The 11,796-nt window shown below is 44.1% G+C and overlaps 2 protein-coding genes across 4 annotated transcripts in view; one reads left to right on the top strand and one right to left on the bottom strand.

The window, feature by feature from the left end:
• Positions 1–272: 272 nt before the first annotated feature.
• LOC308306025 (transmembrane protein 151B) lies at positions 273–4,558 on the bottom strand (the record flags this gene model as incomplete). The annotated part of the gene is made up of 3 exons (XM_080750925.1): positions 273–1,925; positions 4,394–4,453; positions 4,484–4,558. 3 exons carry the CDS (start codon positions 4,556–4,558, stop codon positions 273–275), a joined length of 1,788 nt encoding a protein of 595 aa, XP_080607051.1.
• Positions 4,559–5,441: 883 nt separating this feature from the next.
• rpap1 (RNA polymerase II associated protein 1) overlaps positions 5,442–11,796 on the top strand; it is a 29,439-nt gene continuing 23,084 nt past the window's right edge. The window contains exons 1-7 of one of the 3 annotated variants that reach the window (XM_080750087.1): positions 5,442–5,513; positions 7,337–7,537; positions 7,948–8,096; positions 9,171–9,263; positions 9,555–9,735; positions 9,852–9,998; positions 11,039–11,263. In XM_080750087.1, the coding sequence (XP_080606213.1) occupies positions 7,339–7,537; positions 7,948–8,096; positions 9,171–9,263; positions 9,555–9,735; positions 9,852–9,998; positions 11,039–11,263 (994 nt within the window). In that variant the 5' untranslated portion in view covers positions 5,442–5,513; positions 7,337–7,338. Of the gene's footprint in view, positions 5,514–6,028; positions 6,146–7,324; positions 7,538–7,947; positions 8,097–9,170; positions 9,264–9,554; positions 9,736–9,851; positions 9,999–11,038; positions 11,264–11,796 lie in introns of those variants that run through there. The other 2 variants (XM_080750085.1, XM_080750086.1) reach the window with 2 other exon arrangements.

The following is an 11,796-nucleotide window of genomic DNA, read 5'->3' as shown; positions in this document are numbered from 1 at the left end:
CTTACTTATTTATAATTCAAGATATTATTGACAATATTTTGATATTGACAAATCGTGTGATATTGCAATTGATCTGACTAACGTGTTGATGGCGTAATGATTAAGGATGCTTGCTCTTGAAACCTGCACATCCCTGTGTAGGCCAATCTGAATCCTGAAGGACAACACCCCCAACCCCCTGCTCTGTCTCTCCATCAGGCCGCTTGTTGTCTCTGCTCTCTGAGTCAAATTCCCACCACCCTTTTCTAGAATAAGTCTCTGTTATTTCCCCTTCATAGTGAGGTCTCAAGACACGACGACCCTCTCCGTACGTAGTAACGACACACCTCCCTCCCCTCCTCGCTGTCGCAGCCCTCGGCACGGTGAACGATGAGGACGGGGAAGAAGCGGGCGTCGCGGTACGTCGGGGGGCTGTTGTTGAGGGCCAGCTGACTGGAGCAGTCGGACTGACTGCAACGTTCGTCTGCACAGCAGCGGTCCGTCAGGTTGCTGCTGCGGCTCCGCCACGGGCCCACGGTGCGCCGAGAGCCGTACATACGGCAGAGGGAGAAGCGGGAGGTATCCAAGGAGAGGCGGGAGTGGAATAGCGCTCCACGGCAAGAGAATATAGAGGAGCAGCTGGAGCTGGTGATTGTCCTCCTCCTTCTCTGACCTCCTCCTCCAGCTCCTCCTCCCACTGCGCCTCTGCTCTGCCGCTGCCGGGAGCAGTGCTCACAGTCCTCCGGTGTTAGAAGGGTTCCGTAACTGTGAGCAGGCTGGCCACCATCCAAAAGAAAACAGTCTGATGACGCGGTGTCTACGATCTCTGTTCTGGAGTTGGAGTCTGTTGTGTCCGGGTTCAGCAGCATGGCCTCCGAGTAGCTGGGAATCAACTGACGATTGGAACGAATGTGCCACTCGAGTTCAGTACTGTCAAAAGTATCGACCCTCGGAATACTCCGGCCACCGTTGTTCCTCACGGGCCCCTCTTCATCTGTGGGAGAAGGGCTGCTGTGGCTGTACTCCAGGCCAAATAGTTTCTCCACGCGGTAGTGCACGTATGCGGTGCGATACTCAATCAGAACTCTTAGTGGCCAGGACAGCATGAGAAGAGCTGCCAGCCAGAAGGCAACCTGGGAATTGTACCAAGGCAACCTGTCAGGGTCTACATACGCTATCAGATGTTCCTTGAAGTCCATATTTTTCAGCTGCATCCCCTCCCTGGCCTCCATGTAATCATCCAGACCCTCTATCTCAGAGAAGAACCTGGCTCGCTGGTTAAGGTAAGAGTTTTCGGGACCAGCTCCTGCAAAGCTGAAGCACTTGGTGAACCGCAGGCGGGTCGCTGCATGTCCCTCCAGGCCCCTTAGATCACGCGACACGTCTTTCATTCCACAGCGGCTGTAGTCAAACTCGCCCTCGGCTACGTGCGTGTTGACTCTCTCGTGGTACACCTGTGTGGTGGTGTAGGCATCCCCGTTGCGATACCGCGTCACCTGCCGCGTCCGCCGTACGAAATGGTAGCTGATGGCTTTCCACCAGACGCACGGCCGAGCCTGTCGCATCCGCAGCACGCGCTCATACACACTATCCACGTCCACTTTACACTGCAGCTCGCTGCGGGCCAGGCAGTGCCAGCACTCCACCATGTACACCACATACAACATAGACAGGAAGGCCAGCGGAATGTAGATGTAGCCGTCTGAGCAGGGGCTGTCATGGTAGATCATGGAGTGACCTCCAACCCCCGAGGCCCCCCGGAGAGATGTGATGGAGGCGGTGAAGGAAGACGTGAGTGCAGAGTTGAAGCTGAGCTTGGTGACCTGGGTGAGCTGGCACCAGGTGACGGCTCCCAGACAGCTGTACATGAGCAGGGACAGCAGCAGGCAACGCCAGTGGGATTCACGGCAGACACACGAGCCAAGGGACTGCTTCACTGGACGCTGCTGTGGAGAGATGAAATGGGAAGGGCCGGAGAGAGAGAGAGAGAGTTAAGCCTGATTTATACATTTTCCTCCAACGCAGAAAATAGCCAAACTACAAGCTCACAAAGTGCTTTGCGGCACAACGCATTGTGGGCTTGTAGATTGGCTATTTTCAACGAGCAACTCCGTCCTGCAACAGAGCACAGTATACATTTTAAGCAGCCAGACAGATTAACGGACATGAGAAACGGCCACTTATGCCAATGAGCCCCTGAAGCATGGAAGTGATACCACGGCTTGCAGCTGAAATGCAAATGAACATGGGAGTGTTGGAAATTTTAAAAGCCAAACCATCCAGTAAATCAACCAGAGAGCTCACTTGAATGAAATGAAATGAAACTACACTCTGCTGATTTAGAATCCATCTGAAGCTGTACGTCAATTTAACCCATTTACCCAAATCGCTATTTCTAAGAAAACTATATTAATATACATTTTAGCTGTTATGTTGTCATTGGCATCTGTTTATGGTCCATTCTAAATGTCTCATCCTTACAATGGCATATCCTCGCTAGCAGCCTCTGTTATTGACAGTGACATTTCCAAAATACATTTGCATTATGCCTTTTGCCAATTTAGTCATGAGATAGGCCTATACATCTGTATATCAATAACATATGCATTTGGATTCTTTCCCACACAACATAATACACACAGTTAGACACTAAATAATTATTTTCACTGTTCTACATTTTATCTAAAAGTCCAACTGAAAAGAAAACTTTAATCTGCACATAATAGCATTGATTATACTCAATATGTAATAAACTAGTAAGAAGCCTAATGGCGTCTACTAGCTCCACAGTTCAACGGTGAGTATTGAGAGAGGAGTGAGCGTTAATTATTCAGTTGCCCACTGGGCCTGGGGGAACAAAAACCTGGTAACCTTCAGGTCAAAAAAACACCCTCCTCTAACCTTGAGACCATACTGACATAATATCTGAGAATTACGTGGAGGTACCGAGGTAGAGTACTATGTAGTATTTTGCCCCATGGGCCATAGGATTGTGAACGCTCCAACATGAGACTTTGGCTTGATAACCTGGTCCTATAGCCTATATCTCTTGTGATATGTGGAGTGAAAGGATTGATGGTGACATCTAGCCATCCATTACAGCGCTGACATCAGAATGGGAATGTCACTTTGGTAGCTCCTCCACCCCAGTTATTTATGGCACCACAGGCATTCAATACTGGCTGACTCGACAGAACTGGTTTATCAACATTGGTCAATGTTTTAGTAGTACGTTTATTACACCATAAAATACATCATATTTGGAACTATAATGGAACTTAAAGGACGACAAGGGTTCATATTTTAGATTGTAATTTTTGAAAGAAAAGATGACTGTTAAAATGTTTTCATTTAATGCTTTCTATTGTTTTAGCGATTTTCGTATTTTGATTTCAGAGGTTGGGAGCATGCGTACAAGTAGATAAATATGTATTTTTAGACACGATAAGCCGGCAATTTGTTACCATTTACACAAGCCCCCATAAGTCACATCTGCCCATGAAAGATTGCGGTGCATCTTGGGAATGAGCTTATTGTGTCTAAAAACACATATTTAGCCACTTTTTACTATTTTTTTATTTAGCCAAATCAGAATCGCTATAATCACTAAAACAATAGAAAGAAATGACTATCTCTAATGACTATCTAAAATATCTAAAACCCTTGTTGTAAAAGAAACGAAAGTTCTTTAATTGATTGATTGATTGATTGATTGAATACTTTATTAGGCAGAAATGTAAACAGCATGGGGTACAGTCATACATTTGGGCTAAGAAGGATGACACAAAAAAGTCCTGGGGACTGGGTTTCCATTGTGGTCCTATGTATTGAATCAGCACAATTGAAGTAAAACACATAAGCACACATGTTGCACTGATTGATATAATACTAATGGATCTCAAGCCATTGTAATTCGATGCAAAGACTTTAGCTACATATAATTCCATACCATATTGTGTCCCTATCCCAAACACACGCCCATTTATAGTTCAGAGTGCAAGAACTGTCTCTTGGGAGCAGACTGCATTGGCTTTCTTGTTACTATAGTGAAATTAAATAACAGTTTGCTGCAGGTAGAATCCATTGTACAGTGATGGAATGTCTAGACTAGTGAATGTTGAGCAATCAAATGCACATTCTAACATCTGCTAATTTGAGCATAATAGTCTACTAAAATGTATTTGGATGCAATGTAGGGATTAAGGGATATCCCTAGCAGAATGCAGATAGGCTATTAGTTTACTTTGGGGAGAAAATGATTTCACCCATGCAGCAATAAAGTGACAGATTGTATTTTACAATTTGGCTTGTGCTACTTTCTTTCTTCTTTTTTCTCCCCCATACTTTTTGTAAACAGGCCAAATTAATATTATTAAGGAAGATGATTGATAGCTACTAAAACTGCCCAACATACCTCTTCTAGGACATCAATGCAAACCGGTGAGTCCCCGTCACCTTCCTCCTCCTCCTCCTCCTCATCCTCTAAACCAGCAGCAGCAGCAGCATCATTGGGAGAACCAGTCGCCGTGTCTTCTGCAGCAGTAGTCTCTGTCTCGGGGTCCAGATCGGCAGAGAACATGCTGCAGTCTGAGCATATTGCAGAAGAACCACAAAGTCTAGTCAGTTCACTCCGCTTTCTTAGCCTGCTGTTGCCGGCCGGAGCTAGACTTCCATTGATGATGATCTCCTCCCTGTCCCTTAGTCATCATCATCGTCCCCGGAGCGTCTGGGCCGGTGCCAGGCTGCTGGTTCTGCACGGCTCGGACTGGGGGATGTCCCGACACGGCCCGGGACCCCGACTGGCTGCTGGACGGAGGGGGGCGGGGCCGGGGGATTTCACCGCAGAGGAGGCAGCAGAGGTTCACCATGATGATGATGATGAGGAGGAGGATGAGGATGGTGGTGATGGACGCTGTCCGCGGTCCTGAACGTTTCACACGGACACCAACGCGAGAGTGAAAAACATTCACATCATGACATCATTTACCTCATTGGAATATTCTTAACAGTATTTGTGTTTATGTGCAGTTGGCTGCTAGACTATCATCATCATCATCATCATAATGACTATTATATTTTATGCTGCTACAAAACGAATCAATGCTGAGCTAACTGATGAATCATGTTTAAATATATCAAAGACGGACAAGAACATAGGCTACCTCTTACCTTGAGGTATATCTTCTCAAATGTGCAGCCAGTGCATGCATGCACCTGACCAGGCTGACCTAGCTTTATGGGGACATGCTGACGACATGCTCATGGTATAGTTAGTTACCCGGTCTTGTATGTCATGATGACTTATGAATAAAGGTTAGGCTACAAAAAAAAAACGTTTGGAACTTTAATTTGAAAAGTCCAAAGTGTTTTCACCACGGAAAGCCAGAGCGTTGCTCTGCGGAAAGCCTTCCCGACGCTTTTATTTTGAAGGTAAAGTTCAATGTGTTACACATAAATCCGTCCCCCTGTCTGTTTTGAACAAGCTCACGTTGTGTGAATTCACTGCAAGTCAGGACAGCAACAACGTAGCTAAGGTGAAATATCTTCCCTCCTATCTATCCTAATCTATTTGGAATTAACAAACGAGATACTGCCGTTGCTCTTGTATTAGCCTGATCTGCTCGTCGTCGCACAAGCAGGCAAAAGCTCAGCTTGCTCGCTTGGTTAATAAGCTAATTAAAACCATTTTACAACTATCCAATGCTGATTTGACGTCAAAATAATAATGAAGCTATTGACTTAAAGTTAATTAAGTTCGTTTTAACGCTAAACGTCAAGTTATAAAGCGTTATCATTAGCTGAAAAACTGTCATAATAAGTGAAAGTAACCGCAAATTGCAACACTAGATTTATTTTCAATTATGTTGAATAAAAAAATAAAAAAGAATCTAGTGTTGCAATTTGCGACTAAAGTGAAAGCAATTTTGAGAATGGGATATGAGTTTGGATGCACTCTTATTTTTATTTTTTAGATAATCTCCACTCTTTTTTTTTTTTTTTTTTTTTAGATAATCTGAGTTTCCAGATGCCCCCGTTAAAACAAACGAGTACTGCTTGAATGGACACTGACACTGCTTTGAACTGCTTGAATGTATTTAATTTACTCTTTGTTTCTTGTTTGTTTTTTATACGAAACGTGTATACTGTACTGCACCTTATTTATTATGTAAGTATGCATTATGGCCACATGGTGTGTTGCACTGCTCTGTTGTTAGCATCGGTTTTATTTGCATTCATAATTTAGTTCTGCCATTGTCATTCTGAGCAAAATATTCTCCTGGTTCAATTCAGACTTTTCTGGGTCCATGCTCAAGCTCCCTCAGCCCTATGTTCCCTCAGCCTTATGTTCCCTCAACCCTATGTTCCCTCAGCCTTATGTTCCCTCAGCCCTATGTTCCCTCAGCCCTATGTTCCCTCATCCCAAAATAGGACCCTATGTTCCCTCAGCCCTATGTTCCCTCAGACCAAAAATCTCAGTCCCCCATGGCATTGTTTCCGACGTCTCATTGTTCTGACGCCCCATTCGTCCGATGCTGGTGAATGCTAACCTGGTGAATGCTAACCTGGTGAATGCTAACCTGCCGACGCTGTTGAATACTAACCTGTGAATGCGGACCTGCCGACACTGGTGAATGCTAACCTTTTGAATGCTGGCGAATGCTAACCTTGTGAATGCTGACCTGCCGATGCTGGTGAATGCTAACCAGGTGAATGTTAACCTGAAGAATGCTAACTCTTTATATGCCCATATATGGAGATCCCTGATGTCATCATTATTAAGGCCATATCTATGAATGCATGGGTAACAGGGATCTCCATATATGGGTAACTGGTCCAATATATATTAATAAAGGATAACATAAATTAAAAGTTCACATATGGGTATTCCCAGATGATGCCCTGTTAGGGGAACCACACCAACAGAATCCATATATGGCCAGACTGGTGGCCAAGACAGATGGCGTGACCTTGCCCAGTAAGACGCCCTTAATGGGACATCGGAACAATGAGATGTCGGACCAATGCCATGGCACCGTCTATTTTAGGCTGAGGGAACATAGGGCTGAGGGAACATAGGGTCTATTTTTGGGTTGAGGGAACATAGGGCTGAGGGAACATAGCGTCTATTTTGGAATTGAGGGAACATAGGGCTGGGGGAAACATAGGGTTGAGGGAACATAGGGTATAATAAATTGTTAGGGAGTGAGGGAACATAGGGCTGAGGGAACATAGGGCTGAGGGAACATAGGGTCGAGGGAGCTTGAGCATGACCCCACTTTTCTAAGTTGACTCTGTCCAAGAGACATACAGTAATAAATTGTCTTCTTATGGAAACAATCATCAGTGTCATCAACAGGGATGTTGCGGAGACCCAAACCAAATGATTGTGAGGAGGACCTCCTTCGAGAGCAAGAGCAGTTCCTGGCCTCCGGCACTCCGTCAGGGGTCCATGTGGTCCGTCGGCCAGACAAGAGGAGAGGAGAGGCTGGGGCGGGAGGAGGTGGAGGCCACACCGCAGAGGATGGAGACAGTCAGAGAGATGTTGTGTCCATCGCAGGTTCATGATATGACTTATTCTTTTTTTTCCCATTAATCCGTGGTTCTCAACCTGTGGGTCGATTAACTTAATGTGCAACATTGTTTTCTCTCTCAACAGTTAGACAAGCCAACATAAATTTAAGTGTATAGAGGGTATCTGCACATTTCTAAAGTGACAATTTAAGGACTTTTTAATACCTCTAAAATGACAAATTAAACATTGGCCAAATAGTCAAATATTAGAGGCAGAAATTGTGAAAATAGCTGATCTACATGCTCACAACGCCTCACAATGCGAGGCGTTATGAGCTTGTGGATCTGCTATTTTCACAACAGAACCGTACATAATCTTATGCCTCAACTCTTAGTATTGGTAAATAAATACATAAACATGATATTTTCATGTGCTTAATTTTTTCTTTGTGGTAGACCTCCCAGACCAACTCCCTACTCTGACACCAGCGCCTCCTAAGAAGTCCCGCTTCAAAGCCAACAAAGTGCGTTTTGAGGATGAGGATACAGAAGAGTCTCTGGACAGACACGACAGACACATCACTACGGTTCTCTCCAGGATCGTAGTAAGTGATCAACATAAAACAGGGTTTCCCAAATGTTTTTATTTACTCATCATGACCCATAATAATAGGTCCTCGTCCCAAACATTGTTTTTTGGGAATGGGAGCCCCTGCCATTATACTGTATAATCTCTGTCAAACATGCCGTCTTGGATGTTCTCCCTCAATCATAGCTTTTTTCCTAGGTGTGTCACAGTCACATTGGATGCCCTTGATTAAACAATGATTTAATTGCCCAGTGACCAATATTTTATTGATTTTTCCTTATTTCGGAGGCTCGGGGTAAAAGTAATCTGAGTAAATGTAATCCCACGTATTTCCGTAATTTTCTCAGAACAGAAAAATCCACAATTGCGGCCATCAGTGCTTTTGTAACGACCGGAAGAGAAGGGCTCGTTTTAAACATGATTGTGATCTGGTGTTAGATTACGAGATAAATCCACTTTTGTGAATCTCATAACACTGGCCTGTATAGGGGAACCAGACTTCCTGATCACATTATCTACAGTAAGCTACAGTTTAATATAAAACCCTATCAGACGCGCCAAACGTTGTGGGCACTGGGAGACATTGACGAGTTTGACTTGTGGGCGCGTGGCCATCAAATGAGTTAAGACCTGTGGCCGATTCTAAAATCAGTCTATGTCAATGGTTCTCAAGCTGTCAAGGACCCCCAAAATTATATCTATTTGGCCGTGGACACCCATCTCAAAATATTTTGTTCCAGGGACCCCCAGTATCAAAGATTTGAGTACAATATTGTTCGCTTTAAAAACATTCAACATACAATTTCAAATTGTATAATACATAATTCAAGTTAGGAAAGTCGATCTCTGAATTCAATGAATCAATATTAGATATCAATATAGATCGACATATTAGTGTGCATTCATGTAAACACTGAAAAGCATTAGAGATGATATGATTATTTCATATCTATTTAGCATATTTTTAAGTCTCTTTTGTGATCGTGAGACAGACCCATTTCCTTGCCTTTTTTTCTCCTTGGCTTATTTACATAAAATCTGCTTAAAATACAAAAGTAACGTTCGCTGAAACATTTGCTTTGTGTTCCAGGAGAGAGACACCAGCTCTATTCCAGTCTCTCTACCAACATTCACGGGCACCGCTTTCCCCAAAGTACTGCACCGCTCGGAGGCAGACGACCAGGTAGGATCACATCAACATTCATCAAGGCTCTATTTCTCCACATGATGAGATTAACAAACGTGTTCTTTCCTATATGCTGTGGTTTTGTATTTGTGTGTAAATGCCAGTGTATTCTAAGGTGAGATTTAAGTCAAAGTGAATAAAAGTGTTAATATTTGAGCTGTCCAGGATTCAAATCTTTACGTTGTGGCCATTGTCCAAGCTGTCAAGAATAAGTGGTATCTATTCTGTAAGTCTGGACATGCACACACATCTCATTGCACATTGGTCATTTTTCTTCCAACTGACCAGGTGCCGGTATCCACTGGTGGTGGAAAGAAGAGCATCTTTGCTCGTCAGATCGCAGCCCAGCGAATCAAAGAGGGCAAGACTCCTGTACGATGTACGCCTGAAGATGGCAGTCAACAAATACCTGCATCCATGGGCCCAAATCTCCCTCCTGAAAGTAGTATGGATATAGATACATGTGATGGTTAGTAGGCTTTTGGGTATATGGGGATATATGTACAGTAATGTTGCCTATCTGCGATTGATGTTATTATTGGCTCTGTGGCTTGCTTGACGTCCTCTCCATACTTCTCCCACTAGGCTCCAGGTTGGTGTCTGGACTGGGACTCCAGGGGCCCAACAGCTCGGCGGAGAGCATGAGGATCCACCACGAGAACCAGGCCAAGCTCCAGGCAATGTCCCAGGCAGACATACTAGAGGAACAGAAGAAGGTTTTGGCTCAGCTTGGTAGGCACTGCTATCACAACAATGATTTAGTTTTTTGACGTTGATATATTGTTGTATTACCTTGCTTATTATATTGATGTATCTATCACCTGGCAGTCGCTCTGGATTGAGAGCGTCTGCTAAATGCCTAAACTGTAAACTGTAATGACTGTATTCGTTTTTGTTGGGAGTCATTGATTCCTGATCGCTAATTTTTCTACTAGAATAGTACTGCTCACTGTACTCAGGGGTGAGATGCCGCGGGAGCGCACAGGAACGACCGAGCACCTCACATGCACATGCGTTCATGCGCGTGCACGCACGCCGCCAAGAAGTGTTGACGCGGCGGTCGACACTTCAATCCCCCTACCTGGCTGCTTGCTTTGCATAATAATACTCGGGCATGCCTCACCTGACACCTACTGTACGTCCTCACAGCAGGACGTTTGTCTATTCTCTGCTGTGGCTAACATGCTTAGCTGCACTAAAAGAGCTCGGACGATTAGGTAGAACTAAGCACAGGGCTGATGCACATGGGGAACACATAGCGTTAGTGGAGTTCTAATTCTAACGCTATGGAACAGAGTTAGGGGAACACCAGGAAATACAAGGACAACAATTAAAATGCTTTTTATTAAACAATATGGAAGATACGGGTGATTCTGGTTGAGCGGCACGTATTCTGGCACGGTATTCTGTCATAGGACCTTTCAGGGCTAGTGTAGTGTGTGGGTGAGTCTATGTAAAGGTATTTTAAATAAAACATATTTTTTATATAAAAAAAGGAAAATAAATTAATTGAAACTAAAATAGTAAGCAACAAATTAATAATGTAACTAAATAAGAAATGGTCTACATAAAAAAGTGTTCCATCATGTGTGTTGAATACAGTAACGGGCGCAGATTGCGCGCACACACACATGGCATGCAGGTGCACGTGATCTCATGAAAATAGAGTATCTCTACTTAAAAAATCCACATCACACAACTGACTGTACTTGAGTTTAGCCTGGTAGCCCCAACTGGGTATGAATCAGTGAATCATTTGTTTTGCCTTCTAGATCCTAGACTGGTGGAGTTTGTCAGATCTCGCAAAGCCCAAGGCAGCCAGCTCCCTACCTCTCCCCTCAAACATCCCCAAGGTGTCAAAGGCAGTGAACAACGTGTTCCTGAAGGTGTTACCACAGAGTCGGTCTACTCCGGGACCACCAACCTACAGCAGGAACCATTGGAAGTAGAGATGGAGAAAGAGGAAGAAGATGTGACGCCACCACTTCCTTTAACAGGTAGGAGGGACCTTCCTATCTGGAAAGTACAGCGTCTAAATTAGACAAAAATGTGGACTTTTTTGTAAACACTTCTAACCGGTCACTGATCATCATCAACCAGTTATTCATGTGTCAACTAAATTGATCCGCTGTAAGTCAACAGACTTGGTGTCCTAATGAAAGAAATATTTAACAGCATACCGGTATATACGTACGTACTACTTATTGCTTGCTGGGCATATATAGCTTGCTGGGGATGCCATACAACAGTGTTTCTCAAACTTTCACATTTCAAGGTCTCCCCTTAACTCTGACAGTGTACAAATGGAACCAAATAACGGGTCCATTTGGTTCCATTTGTACACTGTCAGAGTTACAGACTTGTAAGGGTCAATTTAGACCCCCATAAAAACCCACAGGGTCCCTGGAACCCACTTTGAGAACCACTGCCATACAAAACTAAATATTCACACTCTCTGAAGAAGTTTACGAGTCTTTAATAATGTTTAAGATCCTCAGCAGCAATCTACCAAGAACGCATTTCGGCATGT

This window comes from Nannobrachium achirus (assembly GCF_963921795.1).
Source record: "Nannobrachium achirus genome assembly, chromosome: 20".
Lineage (NCBI taxonomy): Eukaryota > Metazoa > Chordata > Actinopteri > Myctophiformes > Myctophidae > Nannobrachium > Nannobrachium achirus.
This window is presented reverse-complemented; position numbering and strand designations above follow the sequence as displayed.